The sequence below is a fragment of the Plutella xylostella genome, chromosome 6 (assembly GCF_932276165.1).
Source record: "Plutella xylostella chromosome 6, ilPluXylo3.1, whole genome shotgun sequence".
NCBI classification, from domain to species: domain Eukaryota; kingdom Metazoa; phylum Arthropoda; class Insecta; order Lepidoptera; family Plutellidae; genus Plutella; species Plutella xylostella.
Window position 1 is genome coordinate 6,684,202 of NC_063986.1, and position 26,816 is coordinate 6,711,017.

At 42.4% G+C, this 26,816-nt stretch overlaps 1 protein-coding gene across 4 annotated transcripts; it reads left to right on the forward strand.

Annotated features, from left to right (window-relative positions):
- Positions 1–4,013: 4,013 nt before the first annotated feature.
- Positions 4,014–26,735, forward strand: LOC105382499 (dual specificity protein kinase CLK2). Of its 4 annotated transcripts, XM_048633637.1 has the most exons (14): positions 4,014–4,124; positions 4,961–5,921; positions 11,166–11,292; positions 13,422–13,583; positions 20,336–20,417; positions 21,009–21,075; positions 21,525–21,638; positions 22,003–22,093; positions 22,538–22,717; positions 23,071–23,200; positions 23,552–23,696; positions 24,297–24,402; positions 25,037–25,184; positions 26,473–26,735. In XM_048633637.1, exons 2-14 carry the CDS (start codon positions 5,047–5,049, stop codon positions 26,541–26,543), a joined length of 2,298 nt encoding a protein of 765 aa, XP_048489594.1. In that variant the 5' UTR covers positions 4,014–4,124; positions 4,961–5,046; the 3' UTR covers positions 26,544–26,735. The 4 variants fall into 4 exon arrangements, with proteins under 4 accessions (XP_048489594.1, XP_048489595.1, XP_037975972.2 ...); XM_048633638.1 differs by lacking the exon at positions 13,422–13,583 and having other exon boundaries at positions 4,023–4,124; XM_038120044.2 differs by lacking the exons at positions 4,014–4,124; positions 4,961–5,921; positions 11,166–11,292; positions 13,422–13,583 and adding exons at positions 16,137–19,289; positions 25,907–25,937.
- Positions 26,736–26,816: the final 81 nt, after the last annotated feature.

Genomic DNA, 26,816 nt, shown 5'->3' on the forward strand with positions numbered 1-26,816 from the left:
ATCATAACATGTACCGTACTATTCATCGTATTATGATAAAGAAGCGAGTAAAGAAATAAAATTGTTTGCATGTTTAACATTTCTTTGATTTAGCTACACGACTCTCTAGGTTTAGTGGGCATAATTTCGTGCTCTTGGAGTTATCTGCGGAATTTAGTAATTGCAGACATGATTTATTTTTAGCTCCATTAAAGTTTCGCGGCTTGTTAAAGAATTCTCGGTGAAACACGTCCAAGACGCGGTGCAGTAAAAACTGCAAGTTTGCTTTCGTGCATTCTTCAAGTGACAGACAATGCGCACGCGACCTCGCGCCCGCGCCGCCGCCGCCGCCGCCGCCGCCGTCGCGCGGTGAGCAGGCAGACATAGCGTCCACTGTTATGTTATATTTATGTTGTTCTTTATGTCTGGTATATTTGTTAATGACAAAAAAATTACCACCAGCGTACTGAAAGGATAACAAATAGGTATTATTAAGAAATGTAAAAAGTTCTGTTTGCTTAGCCCGTGGTCGATTCTCCCAACCTCAACTAATGTGTTACTTGCCGAACTGTGTTTTTCCTTTTTACATATTGGAGAAGTACTCTTAACTACATAATATTAAAATTAACAGTAAGGCACGTTGGGAGGCTGAACAAAGAAAATAACGAATCGAAGCGAATGATAGTGATAATACGTAAATACAGTAGACCCTCGATAATCCGAACTCTGCGGTAATCCGAACTTGGTTTTTCTGATGAAAACTACTTGTCGTTACCCGAAAAGATGATTCGGGGTAATTTGATGGACAGAACCTTTGTTGGTTTAGAAATAGAACCCGCCAGACTAAAATTGGCCACTTTCTTAATAAGTAACTTACGAGTATGTGGAAAATTGTTTGAATATGTATCAACTTAGTACCTAAACCTCAATAAGTACATACATATATTCTAAAAAAATTTTTACGTACTATAATCCGAACGCTTCGTGAGTACGATCAGAGGTTATTTTTTGGTGATTCGGATTACCGATACTCTACTGTACTTCATAATTACGGTATTGAGGCTCTTGATATAATAAAATAAAGCCTTCACTTTCCATTTTATTTCAGATCCTAAATCTAATGCCATCAAAATGTAACAAAAACATAATCAGTTATCAAAACACGGAAGATGACGAATCTTATCGAGTCATGTCCTGTTAGAGGTTGCTTGACCTCAATGATTAATGAGGACCGTTACTTTTGACTCTGATTTTATTGCATTACTCGTTGAAATGGCGAGTCCCCGCCTCTTAGTAATTTACCGTAACTTCAAACAAATGAATTTCCACCGCGTGCATCAGCCATGTTACATCTTTTCTCATAATATAAGTCGGTTACGGTTTCAAATAATATTTGGACTTAAAAATTTAACGCTTGCATAAAAACTAGTCTTATGGCGAGGTTAAGTTATAATGCGTACGAGATTCGTTAAGTGCTTTGAAGAATCCCAGGGCTCCAGGAAGTCCATTTATAGGCGCTATTTTGATAAATTGTTTAGATTGTATTGGACTCGTGTTTGCCTGATCAGGTTTCCGTGAGCTTTCCATTTATGGCGGTGGATTATTTTGCTGCGGTCAGTGCTAGCTTCACATATGGTCCTATCCTATGTATTTATAAATACACATGTTGCTTTTCTATCTGCATGTCTTTTAATAGTGTTTTGTGTTTATGTAATCTTAAACTTTATGTTAAAAATCTTGCTGTGTAACCTGTGTATGTGTTGTGCTAAGTAAATAAATAATTTATCTATCTATCTATCTATCTATTTAACTATACGAGTAATACTTCTTAATACAAGCTAGCTTTTTGTTTAGATTAGACCATATAGAGTTTAGAACCATTCCTTAAAAAGGTAATGGTTTTATCCTCTTCCTTTTACTTATCAATAGAAACTCTATTACAAAATGTTGTTATACAAATATGTACTTAATATTATTAAGTTACATGAACAAAATTATCCTATTTCTATGGTCAAAAGTAAACTATCGTGAGCCATTTAGGTCATTGGACCTCGCGTTACCTACTCACCGCCTTCGGATCTGTGATTTTTTGCCTCATTTACGTGTCGTCAATTGAATTGACGCAGCCGCCTAGAATAGTGGGTCGAGAACACTTTTTGCTGGAGTATGTAAATGTACCGACCGTCAATTAAGCACACTATCCTACTCTCATATGTACCTATGTGTAACGGATGGTTTTCTAACACAAAGGATGTCTCACGGCTAAGGCAGGTATGTACGTAGAGGTGTTTTTGTATGGTATACCAAAAACCTGGGGCAAATTCTGTGATTCATCGTAATTTCATCTTATTGCCACCTTTTAATAAGCCTGTGGTGATGATATAAACTTGGGGAGTAAGGCTGACATAGGTACTATAATAGACATCACCTATATAGGTCGAACATATTACCTTCGCTTCAGGCTGAAGGGAGATAAAACCATACAAGCGCATAATTGTTGGCAGTGACACAGATCATCACTGAATAAGAAATAATGTTATTTACAGTCAAGTTATTTCTCACGTAAATAAATGTTAAATATGCCGTGGCCTTTACAGTAGCGCCGCAGTTTCTCACTTACGGTGCTTTTAATATTAGACCATGGGCTATGCAAAGAAGCGCCTATTTGTGCTTACAGGACACAGTTAGGTCTCGTTTCTAAAATCAGAATAATTACCCAATGTGTAACTCAAAATATTGAAACCAGGTTTTACGGAAGTTTAACAAGGTATTTGACTGATGAATTACGTTAAGAATTTGACAGTGCTACACCAGAGGCGCGAGCATAGGATTTGATACTATTTTCATTACTATTTTTATTACACGAAGGGTCGCTTTTACAAAACGTTAAACGTATTTAAATCAAATTTTTAATACATTTTGTACTAACTGACAGACGTATGACAGGCTACTAAATACGTTTAGCGTTTGGTGAAATTCCACCTAACATGGAAAAAACAAATGCCACTTTTGGAACTAACAAATTTGCCTTACATTTTGACATTTGACATTTGACGATAAGCAACGTAAACGGAGGTTTCGAATCCTGTGCTCGGGCAACTGTAAACATCCGTCAATCTTTTTCGTTGCATACCTACCTTATAACCTACCTAAGTTATCAGCATTGTAATAATTATAAAGCATTATAAATATTATAACATTCATATTATCTACCCATGTGTATGTCCACTATTAGATTTATAAGTGGTTCAAATACCATAATTTATATTTTTTATTAATTTTTGATTATGATTTGATTAGTTTCGATCTCTTCTGCACGGCTTCAAGTGGCCGGTTGTTGCTCGGTCGCTGGCCAACAACCGGAGCAACAGCACATACTACTAGGTTCATTATTTACAATGCCTATAATAAACAACAATAACATATTTACTGAAATCTATTCTAGATATCGTAATAATTATTGTAACTCTTTTGTTTCAGGTAATTAAATCAGTTCAGTCTTCATAAGGTAGATAATTTTAATCGATTCTTCGCACAAGTTAAGGTGAGGTCATGTATTTTAATTAAACATGAAATTGTAAATCGTAGCACACGTTTAGTTGGTTAACGAGACAAAGTCCGAGTCTATTATAAGTATTGTTTAACCGCTGAAGAATAATATTGAAATTAACACACATATCACTCGGGCCCTCGGGCTCATACTCTCAAAAAACGTTTTCTATAAACTACTGTTTGCGATAAACTCAAGTCCAGACATCGTTTACAAACTTTCGACAGTATCATTACATAAAAATATACATTATTAAATATTGCATAGATAGAAGACGTAATTACCATAGTAAGCAAGCACACAAAATATCAAAAAGTGCATTGTATCGTATCGGTCCTCCGGTATCGTTCGGAGTGGAGCAGACAGACTTTGGCGAGACTAACTGGCTTCCGAGTCGGTATGTGAGCCGAAGCGATAGCGAAGGTCAGTGCTCCTGCGATTCCACCCGTAGTGCCCTGGTGTTAAAGTGAAGTGTGGGGGAGCCTCGGAGAGCGGGTGTGCAGGCGGCGGCGGCGGGGCCGAGGCTGGTGCGGCCGAGCCTCAGTCGCAGCGGTGCACGCACGCCGCACGCACAGCTATCGCGCGCGCCCCCGAGGTATGCAGCCGCCGCCGCCGCGCCCGCGTCCACGCCGAGTCCGCCCGCCGTGCAACAACATTGTCATTGATCACTGCTTTTACTGAAACTGCCACGGTGCAGCCGCCGCGGGCCGGACGGTGTTGGCGCGGGCCCGGATTCATAGTGCACTTTGTGAAAATGTGCATTCGAAATCAAAACACGAGGATGTGTTGAATTAAAACGGAGTGCTATTGTCATTTGATATCATGTGCAGGCGTTCATTTTATTGACATTAACTCGTCAAACAAATACGATTCTGTTATCACCCGTCTTCTGTTTATTCCAAGACGAGATTAATTTACTCCAGAGCAAGAGTACATGTACAGTATTTTTAATACTGTAGTTCACATTGCTACTGTAAAATGATTCAAATTTATGTGCATCCATTAATTATCTAAGTTAAATGTAAGCATCTGAAGGGTGATTGGATGCAGCTGGAGTAGTCTGTCTATAAAGTATACATAGGTCGGCTGCGGGCCATATGGCAGAGCCGCCAGTTGCCATATTAGGATGCCACCAAGGCGACACTTGTTGCACTTATACGGCGTAAATGCTCTATAAACTGGGAGAGCATACTGGCTCATTATTCTTACTTTTATACAATTTCTCATTCTATTTGAAGAAAAATTAAATTTACCTTGTCTGAAACTGCAATTGTTTTAAAACAAATGCTCTACATCAATTGTACAGGTCTGGCAGTTTGACCAAAGGGTTTTCTTGCATGCGGCGCAAGAATCCCAACCTAATTACACAAAATGACAATAAGCACTTCCACTATTTAATTCAACACTTATCCTCTATTTCTCCCTCAACAGGTTGAGTCGATATGTGATCAGTGTGCTCGGTGCTATTACGAATTTTATAGTGTAAAGTTATAGTAGTGGAAAATTTTGATCTCAAAATGGTGACTTCGAGAATACCGGCTTATTCTTTGAATTCGGAGTTCAACAGGGAGTTCAGAAGTTTCCGCATAACGCGAGGCACCCCGCGCTCAGCGCTGTACGCGCCGGCCATCGTGCCGCTGCACGAGTACCCGCGCGTGAGCGTGCACGAGCGGCGCGAGGCGCTGCAGGCCGCGCTGGCCAAGGCCTGGTCCTGCAAGCCGCCCGCGCCCGCGCCCGCGCCGCCCGGCGACGGCGCGCGCGTGGCCTCCGCGCGCCACGGCTTCGAGCCCAACCACGACATATACAATCGAAGCAACGGCAACGGAATTAATATACAGGAAACTTTAAAGAAGGGCTGTGATAAAGGTTTACATAAGGATATAAGCCATAGCGACTACTCAAACAATGTTCCTAAATGTAAGACTAGTTTCGAAAATAACTTCCTGAAGCAAAATCCCGAGGAGCGCTGCACCAAACGAAACGGCTACGAAACCAGAGTGAAGCGTGTTTATGGAGACGTCAACTTGAACAACGAGTACAGCAGTCTTAATGGAGACACGTATGATTCTCTGAAATATTCGCACACGGCGAACGGCACAGAATCAACGCAATACAAGAGCTACAGTAAATCCGACGCCGTCAAGAGCAAATTGGTCAACACAGATAGCCCGAGGAGCGTGACTGCGGAGAAATTGAACGGTTACAGCGGAGTGGAGCGGCGCGGGGCGGCGGCGGCGGCGGGCGCGGGGGGGCGCTCCGTGGAGCAGCGCCTGGCCGAGCGCCTGGAGCTGTCGGTGGCCGAGCTGCCCGCGCTGTACCTCGGCGTCGACTCCTGGACGCCCAAGTCCGCCGCCTTCAAGCGCAGCATGCGCGACCACGAGTGGAGCGTGTCGTATGTACCCCGCATCCCACAACCCACACCCCTACTAACACCACCTCCACTCTTATTATATCTATGGACGAAATCGTTATAAGGATAAAAAATATAGCTAGGGACTGAAACTCAAACTAGACTCGACTTGGCAAAGAAACAAAAAATGAGCGGTATAGTTTCCGCTGCGCTCGGGTGCTTGTTACGAGTGCATCGACTTCGCTACTGGTCGTGAGCGCAGTGTAGGATCAGGTTCTTTCACTAGACTTTATTACGGCTACGTGTAATTTGAAAGGGATCTTCTTATTTTGCTTTCGTGTCGATGGCTATCATTTTATTCTCTAAACTCATTTACTGATACTTAGTATTGTGTAGCGTTTTGGATTAGGGTTAAATCGTTTATTTATATGTAAGTAGATAGATTTTATCAAACGTTAGCGGTTCTGTTATCAGTGGTGCTTGGTAGAGCGGTGCACAGTGACAGCGGCGGCCGCGGTTGTGCAAGGCGTTGCACAACGCTCGTGACTCACCGCCAGCTTGCAGCGTGTACCTTGCCCTGGCGGTTTGCCTAATATACTGCCATTACACCTATTTTACTAAACGATACCCAGAAATGGTTATATAGGTACTTGATTCATTCCTTCCGTTTATGTCTTTCACTGTTTACCTTCTCATTAGTTCTTGGTTCAGTCTATCACCAGAATTTTTGTGAATGCAATAATATGCACTGTGTCAAGATAAATCACGTTTTTATGATATTTGCCTCTCTCAGGTGGGGTTTATCAGGCAGTGTAGTTGGGTAAACATGCGAGTGGTAGACGCGACGAGACGCAAGCAGCTGCTCGGAAAGATTCGTCTCGATAACATTCGCAGAGATTGTTTCAAGGTCCTGTTCTGATTCCCCAGCAAAGGATTTGTCAGTTCTGTAGGTGTTATGATGTTATTTATTAGGTTTATTTTGAACTAAGAAGTCTTGATCTAGAGGCTGATTAATAACAACATTTATATTATTATAATAATAGTGTAATTAACTAATTATAAATGTCAAAAGTATAGTATCTACTGTGGCATGCTCTGTAACTGCTTCAAGTTATGTTTGTATTAAATCCACTTCTTACAAAATCTAGTCATAAAAACAGATTCCGGTCAACCCTTACAAAAACTAAAGTGGTGGTGATTGTGAGATTAAGATTAATCATACTTTAGTAGCTTGCGCACGTTCATGACAAATGTCATAAGCTTAGCAGGACGGCGCGCCGTCGCGTCGATCAACTTTCACTAGAGACTGGTCGCCCGCTCGCCGTAGACAACCAAACACATGTGTTTTCATACTCAAAAGTCACAAAATACGTATGTACTTATAATAATTTTTCTCTAGTTAATAGAGGAAACGTTACTTTGACATATTTTGTCCCGCAATTTCTCATTAGGGTCAATTGAGGTGGTTAACCGTAGTTGCGTAGTTGGTCGTTTTATCGTCAAAACCACATCACATCCTGTCCTTTTTCTCGGACGTTAACGTAATATTATTCAAATGCTTTAGAAATTCTTAACTAAAGCCTAAAATAGATCGGTGTGATAAGTTATTTAGAGCACAGAATTTCCAATGACCCGTGGAAAAGGCTCGTGTATAGCTCTCGCGGGGTGTAGAGGCGGCGGCGGCGGGGGCCGATTGGTCGCGGCTGCACTGACACGGTTCACAGTAATCGCTCATCCGTCGCGGCCTTGTTTGTGGCCCGCTGCCGCCGCTGGTGTCATTGTGACGCCGAGCCTCGTCCTCCCGCGCCGGCCACGCTCGGATGAGCTGGGGAATACGTGGTAACCGAACCGCTGTAGTGCATTTTCATTCATTTCGTCACGGATATACTGCCCCAATATCGCTTTTATGGACCGCATGAACTTTCCTACCACCCTTTTTACTGTTGAGCTGGGCCTCAAGTCTGCTAATGAATGGCGGCTCAATGCTGTGTCGTCAGAATGTTTTTCCGACTTTAGGTATCTGTTTTCTCTTGGTTAGTGAGTCTCAGTAGTGCAATATGAAACACTTAACACTTATTACTGTTTTTAACGTTAGATCTTTAAAAAATATGCAATAAATATTTACTAAAACGCAGATAATGAATACCTACAGAGCGAAACCCATGCTGCCGACACACAACTGTGCCGCCATTCCTTAGCAGACTTGGGGCCCTGCTTGTCTAATGCACAACAACCTTAGTTATTCCTTATTCATTAAAAAGGCTTCATATTCTGGCCTCCATATACGTTTCTGAGTAAAAACGTATTGTTTGTAAAATAAATAGATATTTTATTGCAAAATATGACCGTGGTCCGGCGTAATTTTTGCAGTGAATCCTTGACCGGTTGCAGTCGGTGTCTCCGAGGCGGTTGTTTTCGATTTCGTAATCGAATCGGCACGCACGGCGGCGGCCCGCTCGCGGCCTGATCGATGATGGTCATTGTGCCAGCCACGGGCGACCACTCTCGCCGCCGCCGCCGCTTGCTGATAATGCGCCCTGCATCCGTGACCTTTGCCCAGTTAATGCTACCGCTCCGGTTTTCACCAACACCAACGAGAAGTGACCGCATTACCTGCTGCCGTTTTTGGAAAATGTTATGCACTTTCGTGAATTTTTTGTTTGTCATCATCAAAGCAATATTATGTTTATTTATAACATAATGTGAAATATTCGGAGCAAAGAAATAAAGATGCATTGATTCGGAATTTTACAACAATAACAGTACAAAGAAGATGATTCAGAACTACACGTGTTGGTCGGCCTGGTGTAAAAATAAAACAACCGTTATCGATTTCCCTTATTTGTCGGCATTGGGCAACATTTACACTAATGGTTTTCTCGTGTGTACCACATCCTTCCTTTTAAAACGGGTACATGCTAATTCTCGAATGGTAGTCAAGATGTTCACTAAAATATTCGCACGATTGTTGATTTTATAATGTGTGATCTTTTCATCACAGACTTTACAGTATTAGGTAATCAAACCGGTAATAACAACTTTCTTTCTCGTGCGATTATGCTAATAAAATTGACAAACGTAGTCCTTATCACATTGGATAAGAAAACAAGTGAAACCGAAAGTGTTGCTAGGATCAGTATGAGTGCAAATCGCGAATTACGTATGTTTATTTTATGTGCTGGCTTTCTCCTTCCTCGTTCACCTCAGCTCGCTGCAATTAAAGTCTGTCCGGCAGTCGGTTTATGCTCTATGAGCAAAGGAAAGCGTCTGATCCAACGGTACTGTTTTAATTTTAATGAGTCAACCGAAAGTACCTGATAATTATACAACAACCGTGTGATGTATACATAGTACCTTATAAGAACCTGATATTGTAAAAATATTATACATAGGATCTTTAACAAGTTTGACATAGCCTTTTTACATTAGTTCAGGGTGACATAAATATTATATTACATAGGTACATATGAATTTTTCAATAAGTCCAACTTGTTTATGTGACTGTCGCGCTCCGTCGAAAGTGAGTCTTCCGGTGTTTGTCATTCACAGCGACGGCGACGTTCACGCACGCAACAATCACAATGCCCGTCTAGTCCTATCAGATACCCTTGTACGGATCAGCTAGTTCTATCTTATTATCTGTATATCGTCACAGATACAGATGAATTTCTGCAGTCTTACATCTGATAACGTTTATTTCTCGATGCTTTTGCTTACCGAATCACAAACGTATATTTTGATGAATAGTTGAATACTGTACTTTAGATTTGTTCGTATCAACGTCATCAGTTGTCATGCTACAGCTGACAAACGGATATGAAGGTACATACGGCTGGTAGCAACATGTGAAGGTCTGCGACCTATGTGTAGTATATGTTTGTATGTATGTTCAAGTTCAACATCTCGGACCGGCGGCGCTAAACAATGTGACATTTAAATGCTTGTCATTTATTATAGACGCCCGCGCATGCTTCTACAAAGAAACCACCGCAATGTTTAACTTGGTTTATTTTCCGTTTTACATATTCCATTTTAAATGTCATTTAGTATCAAGCTAAAGCCTAAATTGTCGATATTATTTTGCAAATTTTAAACTGTCGTGGTTGTTTTTAAAACGTATGCTCGCTTGAGCCATTGTATGGCGTTAAAAACATTCTTTCTTGGCTTGAGAATGTTGCAGTAAACCAATTATAGATATAATTCTATTAGTGACGTAACTGCTCCACCTGTACTGAATTATTTGTCGGCGACAGCAGTGCGTCGTCCGACGAGCTATGCACGTAACTTTACATTATTTTATTGTATTTAAAACATACGGTCTTTAAATTTGATGTTACTGGGGAATGGATAATAATATTAGAACCAGATCCGAAGAGCATTTTTATTTACTTAGTCCTCAAAGTCTTCGTAACTGTTGGTGAGTGGCAATGGTATATTAGACAGGAAATAACCTATATATTGTTTCTTTGTTGTGTTGTGTAGCTTAATCATTTTTGTGGTGACATTGTGTCGTATGACGCTGTAGTAGTAAGCTATGACAGTGCAGTTTGATGACAATCATTCAGTATCGTCGGTAGTCGTCGTTTGGTTTCAGCACCCGGCGCTGCGCTGGCGACAGTTTGTTCGCGTCCGCGGCTCGCAGTGGGCTGCGGGTTCACTGCTCACATAACGGTTACGTCATCTAACACATTGATAACATGTGATGGCTAAATTGCCGAGTGTTGCTATCGAAAAACATCTCTAGAAAAATATCACGTTATGGTTGCTTCTATTGTAGGCAATCTCAGTGTTTAGTTTATTAGTTCTCAGTTGTGTTCGTCTGAAGTCAGAATTACCTTTGAGACCTTGACCCGCGTGTATTAGATAAATATTGCTATCTATATAGCGTAACAAATTTATCTGTTATGGTTTCCTGGTAGAATTGAATAGTAGCCGGCTGGAGATAAAGGTGTATTTTTCATCGTTGATTATGATTGATGGATGTTAAGCTACAGAAAGTAAGTGGTTAGTGCGGGACGGGGAAGCGTCGTCGCTGGTCGGCGGTGCGGGCGGCGCTGCGGGCCTGCTGTCTGCCGCCGCCCGACCTCGCCCTGCACCACGACAGCTTCCCGCAGCCCTACTGGGGACGACTAGACCGCTCCTTGACGTTAGTACTGCACTTCACGTCACCACCAGTATATCAAACATTTACGACCTCACCTTAACGTTGTGCATTGAATCGAACCTTGTATCTATTGATTATCCCGTAACTAACCCCTTTATCCTATTGATCAATTGATTTCACAGCTCGGAGCACTCGTGGAGGCGAAGAAATGAACGATCCAAAAGATCTCATCATCGGCGTTCACCGACGTCGCACCGGCGGAGGCGGCACCACCGCGACGACTCCTCGCAGCGTTCACCGCCAGAACAGGTGAGACTCTAACTTTTTAATTTGATAATTAAAGGTGATGCACGAAAGAAATATTTGAATGATACACCCTGTCATCGCTTAAGTGTCCACCCGTTGTTTTCTTACTTACTAATTATGTTTATAATATTATAATTGTATTTTGATCTAAACTTGCCGTAATAAACGTGCGGAACCGGTACAAAAGTTAGCGTCATGATAGTCGGGATAACACTGGGGACGGGTTTGGCGTGGTATTGCGCGTGCGCCTTCGCCCGTGAAGATGCGCGCGAGAGACGGCGACCTCCTCGCGTTTGCGCCTGTTTCTATTTGTGTTCGCCTTCGTCACTCGTGGTGCGCCCTCAGTCGGTCGCGAAACAGTCGGCCGCCCGGCGCGTTCCTGCTGCCGTCGCACCGAAATATACTCGCGCCCGCGCGGGCCGCCCGCCGCGTCGCCCAGCGCCATGGCGTCGCAGCCGCCGCGCGCGCCGCCCAGGAACCTGCTCTTCTGCTCGCCCCCGCCGACCCTGCCGCCGGTCATACTGGTGCCGAGTGACCACCGCACCACATCACCTCAACATGCTGAAAATCAAACTAATGACACGGATGCTCTCCGAGAGATAAACAACGTGGGAGTGCCAACATTCGATGGACCGTACTCCGATGATGTACCTGAAATAATGTATGATAAGAACATTGATCTAGATGCGCAATGTTCAATAGAACCACGTTTCTTTCGACGGGCTCATAGTTTTGATATGTCAGATTTACCAAGCAGTATTCCTTTTGAAGTTGACATAGACGTTCATGCTATTACTTCCAGAAAGTCAGAACCAGATTTGTCAAAATATGGATTGTTCTTGGAAACAGAAGTGACGATGGAATGTGTCCCACAGGGAAGCCCTCTTGTGTTGAATAACCCATTTTATGATGGATCATTGGCTGCCAACCCGGTGCAATACGATCCAGCGATTGTTATGATGCCTGAAAATTACTTGGGATTTGAAGATTCATTCGTACCAGCTTGGGATCAAAAATCAAATGACCCTGCTATTCTACCCGATTTCTATTACGACGGCATTCCTATTTTACCACCCAATGATCCATGGACAGCTTATGGGAACGACAATGCTGGCTTTGATTACTATGCACCGCACTATGGGAATCCTGATGATGTGGCGAACAGTATAGGATATATGCCTCTGACAGATTTAGAATATGCAATTCCACAATACATGAGTCTTCCAGTTATAGAACAAGCAAAAGTAGAAAATTTTAGTGCCGATCACAGTAGTTCGATTGAAGTACCAACTCCTGTCAATAATAGTGTTAGTGAAACAAATAATAACGTAGACATAAGTAATCAAGGAATTAAAACAATAAGTTTGGATGAAGTGCCCACGAGTGTCAGTGAAGTGATGACGGATGATGACAAAGTTAGTAGTACTCGTGAATCACGAACGCAAAGTGAGGAATCGTTGAATGCCGATATATCCTGTGATGTAACGTCTAGTTTAGCTTTCGTGCCGAACTCGCAAGTAACTCAGGACGACGCCACGAGCGACGACACGTCCCCGTGCTCCGCGGACTACCACGAGGCGTCGGCGCTGGACGCGCTGCAGGGCCTGACGCAGCTCGAGCGCGGCGACAGCTCCGACTTCTCACAGAGCAGAGACGACACAGAGTACTCCGACGAGGAACACACGACTAGTCAAAGCGCTAACAAACCAACAACCAATCAGAGAGAACCGAAAGAACCTGTCATCCTACCATCACCAGATGTTGTTCCTATACCACTTAAAGATTTGCCATCGATTCCACACCACGATCGAATACCAAATAAACTACCTCCTGTACCAATTAACTTTATTGATAAGGAAAAGGTCTCGAGCGTCCCGTCTAGTAATAATAGTCCAAATAATAATCAGAATGCGACAACTGAACACCATGAGCCTGCTTTATCAAAAATATATGGAGGTGATACTAATCAGTCCAATGCTGCGAAGAGTAACTTTCAAAGTAGTGAACCAAATGATTCTAGTCAAACAAAAGTAGCAAAACAGTCACCACAGCCACCGGCAGTTCCTAGGTCCTGGTTAAAGAAGAGTAGGGAGCCTCCGAGCGAGCCTAAAGCTCTGATTCTGTCGCCACAGCTGTGTGTTCAGAGCCCGGAAGGTGTGACCATAGAGGTGGCGGCGGCGTCGGCGCTGCCGCAGCGGCCGCGCCCCGCCGAGCCGCTGCCCTCCTGCTCCTATGTGTCTGAGCGCTCCACCGACCCAACCTTGGCGCCTCCATCAGAACCAAAGGAAGTGGAGGTCAGACATCCATTCATTTATACGATTTAGGGCTTTATGAAAAAAATATGCCAAAAATAAAAGGATTGGAAAAATGCACTCGATCAAATGTTTAGTTACTGCGCAATGCGTGGTGAGTGCGCGTATTGAGAACACGCGCATCTATTTTAATTCTATTATTGGGTCAAGGACCGCTTTTGCATTTTTTTATATTTACATAATTGAGATTATGATCATATTCTTATCGTACCTACAGTTAACAAGTTAGTTGTTTGTTGTTGAAAATAACTAATATCAAGGTGCTTTTGAATGTGCATGATCTGTTACTAAAAGTGCGTGTGATTACCACTGCTGATATTCCAGTAGTCTACCTACTGTGATAAATCTAGTGTATCTATTCCGATACAATATTTTATAGGTATCCCATGACGTGGAATAAACAGTATAACACCGTCGACCAAAATAATCCTGAACAAAACAGCAGCTGGCACAAAAGTCGAATATTTCAGTTCTGTTCACTAGATGGCGCCACGTGGTGCTTGAAATAAAGCGCGCGCTTGAATGTAGACGCAAACACCGAAATAGTCTCACGGCGATCACCTTCACCTCTCTAGGCGAAGCTGACATGTCCGCACTGTTTTGAATGCTACGCCTTCCACCCTTTATTTATACCTAGAAATATAAACTTTTTTTTTTTTAAGAAAATGTTTTAGCAAAATTTGATGGCTAAGCTAACTAACTACCATCTTCTTCTTCTTATCGTGTCGACGACAAACGAACAAAGTCGCTAAATAATACATGCCCAGAACTGGGCCACTGATACTGCACCGCTGGTAGCGGTCATGAGCTCTTCCCGCGTACTACCATGGCAGTTATGTTTGCAGCAAAAGTAATTTCTGTCCCTTAAGATATAAAAGTCCTCAACAGCTTACATTAATGGATAAAGATTTCACTAAAGCAAAAGAGGAGAACACGTAGGTACTTACAATTGCTATTTATTTCAATTTCATAATAATATTGTTTGAAGTTGCATATGTCACGTAGACAATGGTTATCAGACCTTCGTAAGTAGTTGTAACCAATGGATTTCTATCGATTAGGTACGTTTCTGTATATTTTGATAAATAATCATCAAATACTATTTGTAACAAACTTATCCCTGCCGAAAATTTCCATGCGGTTTATTAAACATGTATAATTTATCAATATGACATTGAATTTATTTAGAGCTATGTACGAAATCTAGCTATAATGATCATTATTCTCGATGTGGTTGAACATATTTATTTCCTTATGACTATTTTGTAGCACTGAACAACGCGGACTCGAGCATACTCGTTGATTTGCTGGCGAACTTGGACACAGCTAGCGCTGTCCGGTTTGTGTGACTCAACTTACTTGGAATTTAAACCCAGCTTTTATTGGGTACAATGGTCATTCCTTGACTAAACATTTATTTTTCAAAACCTAAACTCCTATACAGTTTACCCTGCAAATCAACTCAACATTCATAAAATTGACATTACTTGATTGATTCACCACAATAATTAATATTGAGTACATATTTAATCATTCACTTTTGTTTCTCGGGCTAATCTGTAGCTGTAGGTCAAGTTCAGCTAATACATACATACGTTAATAGTAAAGTTATCTTGTTTCTATTTAAATGGCACGATTGAGCCAACAAGCGAGATATGGTCTGATAAATGTGGCTCGACCACTATTTCGTTAGGCACCTATCTGTTTTGTAACACCGCGCGCCTTCCGGCCGACCTTGCCGATACCCGCATTTACCGCCCCACTGCCCAGCGACCCACCACCTAACATGCCAATGTTTACGTGCACATTATTGGAGTGTTTCACTATTTTTGCTAAACCTAAAATCACAATTTTATGTGCACATGTTTTCGAAGCATCACTTTTTTTTTGTTTTACTATAACAATACATAATCATGTCCAGAAAGTTGTATGGTTATAATTGCACAAAGCAATGACTTTTGAGACTTGGAAAAAATCCATTTTGTGTTGGTCCACAATTAAGAGGCACTAAAGACTGACTACGCGCGGATATATCCTGTTAAAACCGAAACCAATGTTCTCATTCCATTGGTTTTGCCATCCTTAATTAAAAATGTGCCGCAAGTCGTTCAGTCCGCACGTCTTCATCCTACACGCGTAACGTTACTTTAATAAATAATATCCAGCATATGTATATTTTGATGAAATGTTATCTCAGTTCAGTGATCGTATTTCCATGTGATGGAGTAGTGGAGTATTGTATCCGTGCACAGTAGTGAGTCAGCGGGCGGCGGGCCCGCGCGTCGCTCGTGCGTCGAGGGTAGTGCAGCGTCCGCCATGGCCGAGCTGGCCATCAAACACGATAGAATCAAACTGCCCCTACGGCTCAACTCCTTCTATGAACTGTACAAGAAGTTCCTCAAGGGGCGCGGCTGCAAGTGGCACGACGTCTCCAACTTGCTCAATGTGCTCGCCGAGCTAGTGTTCGATGTTGACAATGTGTGTAGCCATGTTTCCGGAAAGGTCAGTCCTCAAATCCTGTTATAATTTATTAAGAATAATATACCTACTTCTAAACCAATATAATTTAAATAATAAAATTTCATCAACCTAAACATGACTTCAGATAGTGTCGGCTATGCGAGTTGCATGCAATTGACTGATAAGACATGTCTGGCTGTATTCTTTTATAAATTTTAAATATGTTTATAAAACTATAGATAGATGTGAATGATCTTTACTTTAAACACCACGTTGTTGTTTCCCATGAATAAAGATGCAAGTTGATTTTGTCGCGGCGATGTGCTCGGGGGTCCTTTACCTGCTATGAGGGGAGCTTCACAATGAAACAGCTGTCTGAGGCTCAGTCGGCTCGATGCTGGTACAACATTCACTACTTAACCTCAACTCAATTTTTACATACGTAGTTAGTTAAAATGTCAGTTAAAAATTACCAAAACAAAAGTGAACTTTACTTAAAATTATGTGAAGTGGATAATTACAATAGTTTAACAACATTAGTGATTTGTTTATTTGTTACTTTTTATGTCACACTGCAAAGTGTGAAAAAGTGTTGTATTATTTATGACATAATACATAAAGTTCAGTGTTATGCTTTTCCGCTGCTAAGCAGTGATTTTGTTTATACCAAGGTACGCTTTATTAACTTAAATAAATAGTTATAATTCTATTCTACCTATATAAACAAAATGAAATGAAATAACTCTCAAAGTTAATCTCTTTAGGTTAGTTATTCAACTAATAAATTCTCAATAACTCCCTTTAAAGATTTAGTATTGTGTTCATTCTGAATTTATAATCTGCCCTAACCCATTATGCAAGTTAAAGTACCTAGTTCCTGAAAACCACATGATAGATCTACGATTTATCTTTTGTAGTAGATCTCGATGACACTGATGACATGCCATTGATTCCTAAGTCTGACTGGAAACAACACTTTGTTATCGCTGTCTACAGATGATATAGTCTAAATAAAGTATTCTGTCTATAGTATATTCTGAGACTAAAATTTGCGTGCCATTTTTTGAACATATAAGAAAAACAATGCATTATGCCGATTCAATAAGCGAGATAAATGCGAGTTGACCGGAGGGCTACGACAGCGGGCGGTCAGCAGTCGTCCAGCGCCGCGGCCGCGAGTGAGTCAGCGGCCGCCGTGGCCCGCGGGGCTGACGAATGTTCAGTATTTACACGCGCTCCACTAACCCAATTACCTACCGCTTATTGACAGAATTGTCTTGGCGCGCAATCGCATCTTCGAGAGAAAGGTGCAATGCATTTCTTTATGCCAGCGGAGAGCGATAAGTACCTAATTTAAGCTTTAGCTGATAACAATACTGAATCCTGTTATTATCAAAATAAAGTAAGCAATATAATGTTCTTATCTATAAACAACAATATGAACTGAAGATGTACTATAATTCGCTACCGTCCATTTTCGCAAGCAAGGCAAATGAAGGAAACAGCAAAATATTGGTACAAAATGCGCGCACGATAGGTGTATGTGCGCGGGAGGGCGCTCCCACGGGTTGCCGATATTTTTAGTCCATGCCTGTTACTTGGCACCGGCGGCCGCGCTGCGCTGCGCTACTGATCTTTCTGAAATTCGTTCGCGCTTAGGTACGCTCCCAATCTCGAGATAGCCCAGTCTAATGTCCACCGGAGACACATTCACCTGTGAATTATCAATTACCAGGACTATTACTAGGTGGTGAAACAAACCCTCTGTTAATGAAATTATGACGATACGCCTAAACTATGTGATATATCCCGGCTAAAAAGTGCAATAAAAGAAAAGTGACAGAGTGAGTGAACTCGTTCGAGATGGCCAGCGTGAGTGCCAACGGGGCCGGCAGTACGACGCCGCGCCGACACCGGTACGCGCGCTCCTCCACCACGAGCGTGGGGCAGCTGCTGTCCGACGGCTACTCCAGCATCATCAACAGGCTCACCAGGCGAGGACCCTCCGAGAAATCCGATATAGCTTCCGACTTGAAACTGAGTACCGCCCGGACACGGTACGATGACAAACCGCTGACGAACAATAACCCGACGCTGGCGGGAGTGCGCCGCTACGAGAACAATAGGCACATCTCCCCGTACTCGTCGTTCGCACCCGGCGTGACGACCGCCTCCAGGAAGCTGAACGACGACCGCTCCTACTCGAGTTACCTGTCCAAGACAAGACTCGACAACTCACCCCTGCGGACTAGTTCTAGTCTCAGCGCTGTGGCTCGCAGCGACTCATTCCGAGCCGCACACTTTAATGATAATAAATCATCACCGTTTACGAAACGATATCCTCTCAAGGAGGCCAATAATAACATTGACAGTGCCATTTCACTCGGAAGCACGAGAAGTCGTTTAGAAGATAAATATTCGTCAGTACTGGACCGCATTGCGATTGAGAAAAGAGAAAGGGCAAGAAAACAAAAGGAGGATCGCGATAAGACGCTTGAACCTGAACAATCGATGCCGCGGGGACTCATGAGGAGCTTCACCACCGCGGTGTTTGGCGAGAAGTCCTTCTCTCGGAACAACTACTCTCGAGAGAAAACCAGGGACAAGACTCCCTTTAAGACCTCGGACCGCAGGCTCTCTGCTACCAACAAGCATGACCGAGATGAATTAAAAAATGGTATCGATATTCCATTGAAAGACCGCATTTATTATGGGAAAGATAGGGATAGTGTTTATAGGCGACATCAAAGACGATCTCATCGGGCTGACAAAAGTGAAAATAGTGATAAGAAAGGAACACTTTCTTTGCGCCCCATAGATATTAGCATACAACCGGGGGGTCCGAGAGATTTAATATCACCGCTAGGTGTTTTGAACGAAACAAATGGAAAGTCTACCACAACAAAGACACCGGCATCGTCCCCGGCGCGGGAGACGGGCCGACAGAGGCAGATATACTTCCCGTCGAGCGACGAGGAGGACGACGACAAGACGCCGGTGGGCGACGCCGGGCTCAGCGAGCGCGAGAACCGGCGCAAGGAGATCCAGGGCCTCATCATGAAGTACGCCCAGGTGGACGAGGGCTACACGCGCACGGCGGCGGGGGGGGGGGGGGGGGGGCCGCCGCGCGCCGCGCCGCCCGCGCTGGGCGACGTGCTGGCGCTGCCGCCCGAGCTGCGCGCGCGCCGCCGCCCGCCCGAGCGCCTGCGCCGCGCCGCCACGCCGCCTGTAAGCACTGTGTGCCGCTAACTAACTACCCGGTCCGTCACTTTTATTACGTATCCAAATACAATACTTTACTCTATGATTCTCTTATAAATACCATAGATAATACTTATATTATTACAACGCCATGAACAAGACGTGAAGCATGTACCGCTGGAGTAGGAAAGCCAACTGCTAAGGCCTATGTTCTGTAGTGGAAGAGTGTTTTCGTGAAGATATGATGTTCAAATGATATCCATTAACGTGTTGTGAAAACAACAAACTTTTTAGTATCATACGTTTAGCAGCAGCTCCTCTAAGTCATTCAGACTATTGGTTACAAACGGTGTCATTCTAGGTGCTACATACCTAATGAGTTATTGACGATAATTATGACGAAGTTTGCAGCAACTTGCATAGCCTACGTAAACAAATGCTTTATTTTTCTGTCCCACCTTACCTTACCAATGCATGCATTTTAAGAATAGTAAATTTTTGACGGTATTAGATTAAAATAACTATGTAGGTAGTAGAAAAAAAACCAAACCGTCTCTCGTTGACTGACATGAGCTTTTATTATCATAATGAGTGAAATGATACTGCATGTCATTTATTTTGTTGTGAATTTACTTAAAACTAACATGTGTCTATTATGTATAAAGATATTTTCTAACGGAAGAAGAAAAAGGAACCATAAGAACTCAATATCCCAGAGTGATGCTAGAAATGTTTGTGTTACACTTTTATTACCTAAATAGTTATATTAATAGCCGGGTGGACACTGATATCCTTGTTGTGTTGTGTACGCGGTGTGTGCGTCGATGGTCGAGTGCGGAAGTACGCAGGCAGTCCCTGTCCCGTCCCGCTCTCCCGCCTCCACCCGTGCCTCCTCTAACAGCATGTTCGACGTTCCATACCAATTGTCGCTTGTCTGACGGGCAACCGTTCCATTGTTTGATTGTTGGGTACAACACTACTCGGGTCGTGGCGATCGCGGTGCGCTCTCCGTGTCGTGTGGCGGTGCGGTGCGTGCGGCGCGGCGGCGGCGGCGGCGGCGGCGCGGCCTGCAGAGCTCCCGGGCACGCTCCTCGGTCAAGGACGACAAGGACGGACACCTCGTCTACTGGCCCGGATATGTCATGGGAGCGAGATGTTCGTGACCGTATTCTACCACACTGCACACACACTCACAAACCCCACGCCCACACACACCACTGGCCATCACCCAAACCGACCACACGGGATGTGGCCATTGAATACCAATACAATGTTTGTTATTAACCTAACACGGCTGTAACGACATTCTATTGGAAAATCACACACATGCCCGCTCCGGTTTAGTGGATGACCCCTCAGACAGTAAACACATACACTACAACTACACATACTCTTAACTACTTCACAATAATAGTCCCTCAGTCAAGCTTAAAATGAAGTGCAGAAAGAAGATTCAATAACAATCATTATCAGTTTGTTTTCAAAGTTATTTTTTTAAAAGCATTATAGTTTTTTACCAAGTCTAGTTTTTATACATACGAAGAAGTCATGCTGATTTTACTCCCAAGCTTTCCCAATTAGTTTATTTTGTTTTCCATGATTGATACATTGTATTTGTGTTTAAGTTCAAAATATAATTATGTACGTGGTGTATCAATGATTGAAAGTTATTTCATTAGCAAATAGGGCAGCATGGCTTTGTTTATAGTGTAAATGAGTAATGAGGGAACCTTGGTCTCCTTGCAGATAAGATCATCGACACGCTCGGTGAAGGCACCTTCGGCAAAGTGGTCGAGGTGAAGGATCTAGAAATGTAAGTATCATTTTTATACATATTTTCTTATTAACATTCTAGGATAAACATAACTATCCCAGATTAAAATATTGAAGCCATTATTATGGACTTGACAGAAACACTCGATAGGTAAATTATGTTTGTAAGTATATGTTTATGTGCTACTGCAAGATTATATGATCAAGCACTAAATTCGATGAAAATCGATGCCAATATAGTTTACGCAGATGTGCGGATGGAAGTGTAAATGTACGCACATACAGTCGGTAGTGGTGAGTTGTTTGCAGCAGCGGCGGTGTCGTTCACACGGCTGTGTTGCGGGCCTGCGCTTGTGACACATTGTTTGGCAGAGCACTTACCTCTAATTATTCATATCTATTTCTATCCGTTTATAAACACCTCAAAACTCAATATTCTATGCCAAGACTACATTCAACAATAATAAAAAATATTATTTATAATTTCAGGGAGCACAGAATGGCTCTGAAGATAATCAAGAATGTCGAGAAGTACAGAGAAGCTGCAAAATTAGAAATCAATGTTTTAGAAAAATTAGCTGACGTTGATCCAGACTGCAAAAAGTAAGTTTTCTTTTTTAATACATACTTATCATTGACATTATAGGGTAAAAAATAAGAATAAGAACTCACATTGTAGCAATCTTTGACCTTGCACACTTATAGTGGACATTATGTGCGGCGCTGGCAGGGCGCCAGCGAAGAACTGGATGTCAACTGAAGACGCAAAAATACCGAATGCGCGCGCCTGCGCCGCCGCCGCGTCCTCTCGGCATAAAAACTAAATAACGTGGGCCCGAGGCGACCTTGATAGCGTCTAGCGTTCACATTCTAGATCATTGTGACGGAACAACGCCGCCATTACAAAACACTTTCACTCTCTTTATGACCTCTACCAAAATTAATTGTATCTTTCTCTTACTTTCAGCTTATGCGTGAAGATGCTAGACTGGTTTGAATATCACGGACACATGTGCATCGCATTCGAGATGCTTGGACAAAGCGTATTTGACTTCCTTGTAAGTACTCCATAAGTTGCACTTCTATGTACTCACGTAGTATACAATACACTCACCCATGTCATCCCTAATAAGGTCGAAAGGATTTCCAAAATTTCATACATATGAAACGACCCATAAATCCTTAATAATCATCATCATCATTAGTCTATGTCAACCCACTGCAGGGTATAGCAGAAAATAAAATGAAGTACTAAATTACATTAAAAGTAATAAAACCTACATTTCTTATAAGAAATCGGAATTATATAGAAATTTTAGGTAATCACGAAGCAACTGAAGTAGTGTAGTTTCTTGCCTACCCATTATACCAACGTTGTTGTTTGTGCAAAATGGCGAGCTACCACGTGAGTGCAAATGTGCAGCGAAAAGCGAGTGACAACCCCTTCGAGGATTACAGCCGTCGAGAGCACTTGTGTATGTACGTGTGTTTTTGCGTTGCAGAAAGACAACAACTACCAGCCGTACCCGCTGGAGCAGGTGCGGCACATCGCGTACCAGCTCATCTACAGCGTGCTCTTCCTGCACGAGCACAAGCTCACGCACACCGACCTCAAGCCGGAGAACATCCTGTTTGTAGACTCGGACTACGAGGTCGTCTCCGTCTACTCTAGCTCTAAGAAGGTAAACCAAATATTGTTGTCTTGATGTTTTCTTAAATTATTTTTATTTTCCCTGAATTCAGAAGATCGGAAGCTTTTCTTGGTGTGTGATCGTTAATCTTACGTTTTAATACTAATAAACATATAATTTGTCTTCTTACGATGCAAAAAGTAACCCTTTCAGTTTTAACTGAAGAAAAAAATCTTAAAGATATAGCCCTGTCGAGAATCAAAAAGTGCAAGAACCTTCCCCACAATGATAAGCGTCAATTCAGCAGACAAAAATAGTGGTACTTATCAGATGAAACGAATTATTATTCATTTTTAAACAGAGATGAAAACTATATAACAAAATATCTTGAATGATGTTTCCAGAAGCACGACCTGCGGCGCGTGAAGCGCAGCGACGTGCGGCTCATCGACTTCGGCAGCGCCACGTTCGACCACGAGCACCACTCCACCATCGTGTCCACGCGCCACTACCGCGCGCCAGAGGTCATACTAGGTACGCCGCCCACTACTGTGTACTACAATGTGTACCTACCACGTAGAGAGCGTGCCGACGGGAACTTAATCCCGTAGTCCTGTACCTCACTCTTTAATTTTCATTCATTAATCGTAATCTGGACTTGCTACCTTCAAGTACTAATTCAACTATTAACACGTTCAGTTACATAAATAATTCATTTTACATTGTACAATTATAAATTAACGAATTGCTGTGTATATGAACCGATAAAAAAAATACTTCACAGAAGCTAAGCCCCAGACAGCAATGAAATGGAATGTTGTTTATTCGGCTTAAATTTTACAATTATGTGTCGATAGGTAACTCTTTAGTTTTTTGTTGTTCCAGAGCTCGGGTGGGCGCAGCCGTGCGACGTGTGGTCCATCGGCTGCATCATGTTCGAGCTGCACCTCGGCATCACGCTGTTCCAGACGCACGACAACCGCGAGCACCTCGCCATGATGGAGCGCATCCTCGGGCCCATCCCTTACAGGTACCCAACTACCCACCAGTATTGTATAGTATTATTAATAGTATTGTCCCTCAACTATTGTATAATATGTACTTCAGGCCCCGCGCACTAGGCAGCCTGGCTGCGCAGCTAAGTTGCGGCAGCCAGTAAAATAAATGGGAATTCGTGACTGCCTAGTGCGCGGGCTCCCACACAACGTTATATGCTTTTAACATTAAGTCCACCCTTTGTACTTTTATTTGTAATATTTGTACAATAAAGAGTTAAATAATAATAATATGTTTTACTGGCTGCGCAGCCAGGTTGCCTAGTGAGCGGGGTCTTTACTCAAAAAAGGTGTCCCATAATTTAACTTAATCCCATTAGGAGATAGTACAAATCGTCATTAGTGTATCATAGTTTGCACCCGCGAATGTTTGTTTTTCATAAATGTACTGGAATGATTGACATTATTTGGCAAACATTAATCTCGCCACTGGCCAATGTAATTTATTGCCTCAACTATTGACGTATTTATGAGGTGATATAATTTCTTTATCTGTTATATTCATAACATAAAACTATGTATCTCACTATAGGGCAATTTTATAATATCTTATCTATGTTTTATTTTCATTACAGAATGGCACGAAAGACTAGAACAAAATACTTCTATCACGGAAAATTAGACTGGGATGAGAAATCATCTGCGGGCAGATACGTTAGAGAAAACTGCAAACCGCTACTTGTAAGTAAAATAAAATGCTTTTTTAATCAAAGTAATCTACTTGTATTCGCAAGTTTAGTAGGACATATTGTACTGTGATGCACTTATAATTTTACGTAATCGCCAGCATATTCGTATTTACGTTGCTTCACGTGTAAGTTGCGATAATTGACGCAAACGGAAATGTTTGCGTGAACTATAGGTACATACTCAAATCAATTACATACACACCTTCTAGCATTTGTTTCAAAATAGTGACTACTAGAGGTGCTGCATTCATATAGGATACACATACGCATACTTTTCCGTTTGCCATAATTATCAAAACTTTAAGCCTGGCAAGTTAGTGTAGAAACGGAACTAATCTTTTTGGGCTAGCAGCCCTACTTATGCCTATGGGAAAGCTACCTTGGTGGCCATGTACCATAGCCATGCATTAAGACAAGTGACGCCCTAAATGTAAATGTCCTGCAGGGCAATCACGAAAAACAGAGCTAACGTATAGAATCGAATGCGAGTGTCGCAACTGTCAATTCGATAGGTAAAAAGTGTTCGAAAGTGCTGTCAAGTTGACACTAGTCGCACTCGCATTCGATTCTATATTTTTCGTGATCGCCCTGCTGTATGTTAATCGCTATGTGTGGTGTATCGACAGAGGTACCTACAGAACAACAGCGAGGAGACGCGGCAGCTGTTCGACCTCATCGCACGCATGCTGGAGTACGAGCCGGCGCAGCGCATCACGCTGCGGGACGCACTGCACCACCCCTTCTTCAGCAAGCTGCCGCCGCACCACCGCCTCGGTCAGTCACACACACATGAAATGAAATGAAATGAAATCGTTTATTTTTTTGACGTAGAATATTAGAATTACTCGTCAAAAGTCATAATCTACCACCATTTCACAAAGGCCCCTTCATTAAGGAGGAAAGAAATGGCGAAAGAAACTCCTCGAGCATCTCACATCACACTCACACTAGGTGCTTTTGAGAGAGTAGGGACATCAGCAAAAAAACATTGCAGTCGCACGACACACACAATGTCATTATGGTACAGTGCCAGCAAATAAACCTGACCCCTTTGATTATCCATGTCTGTAGACTCTGTAGTAATAGGGGTCAGTTTTCTGTGCATGTCACTACGTACAGCCAAGACCCAAATGTCGGAATGCAAGCAGCCGCGCCAGTCAGCGCTCTGACCAGCTAGACTGCCGGTTTGTCTGCCTCTAGGGGCATCGCCTCTCCCCCGATGTTGCTTCCGACCAGGAATCGAACTTCGAACCTCTGATAATAAAAGTTTACCGGACCACTTCGGAACTTAGGGGTAAATCGGTTAGAGCTTTAAATTAGAGCGTGATTTCTAACCCAAGTTAGGATCTCTGAGTAATTAGGTACACCCCTAAAACCTACACACAATTAAAATATTCTGTTTCACCAGAATTTACATATCCAACATTCTTTGGAGCGGTACCTACGATTGCTGTTATTTATATTGGCAATAATGTGATACATTTGTTTTGTTATAGGACACGTTTATTCAAGGCCGTCATTTCTTAGGTCAGGCCTTTTTAATCGCAAATTATTCGCTTACAAGCTTTATTTTGCATTGTTGTCTAAAACATAGCAGGACATGTTCTTTCTTTTAATATGAATTATAATATATTTTTTGTGTTGTCAGTGGTGTGACTTGAAACGCTTTTTATTAACTTTTTTCTTAAATTGTTTTGTTTACTATATCTTCTGTAAGTAATGTTGTACATAAGCAGAAGTATCAAATTACTTGTCTCGTTTATAACGACGCACGACGTGGTTGTTTGCTTTTTTATCTGTATAACAGAACAAAGATAATATGTACAGATACATGCAATATACAGTTCGGAGCAAGCAGCCAGTTGTATGTGTTGCAGTGGCGACTGACTTGTTGATTCCAACGTAACGTAACTTTCCATGCAATGATATATTATTTAATACAGGCTACCGAGAGTTGTTCTTGTTTGCGTCTTAATGCTGTTTTTTGAAACGTTTGTTACGATGGAACGTCAGGGTCAGTGGCCAGCACCAATTTCTATCTGTAACGTCTGTTCCCCCGCAGGCAGTGACCGGGAGCGCGGCGGCGGCGAGGGCTCGGGGCCGCGCGAGCGCTCGCACTCGCTCAGCAGGTGAGAGGCGCGCCCTCGCCCGCTAAGCGATCGCGCCGCGCAGTGGCAGACTATGGACCTGTACAGTTCTATGAAGTGATAAGTGATAAATATTTTGTCGAACGTTGTAATCTAGGTAATTTGTTGTGAATCGGTACTTCTCAATTTGTATTTATAAAATAATTATTATTCGAAATAAAGACTGTTAGTCTGAGCATTTTCGTTTTTTACTTATAGATTAGCAAGTCGTGTGAGAATGTAAACCCCGCAATCTGGGGACCAACAATAAGTGACTATG

Excerpts from the sequence above, each read along its gene's own strand:
- LOC105382499 (XM_038120043.2), top strand. The coding sequence starts at position 17,925 with ATGGCCAGCGTGAGTGCCAACGGGGCCGGCAGTACGACGCCGCGCCGA. Across the intron at positions 22,094-22,537 it reads AAAGCGTATTTGACTTCCTT|AAAGACAACAACTACCAGCC; the intron begins GTAAGTACTCCA and ends TTTGCGTTGCAG. Across the intron at positions 24,403-25,036 it reads AAAACTGCAAACCGCTACTT|AGGTACCTACAGAACAACAG; the intron begins GTAAGTAAAATA and ends GTGTATCGACAG.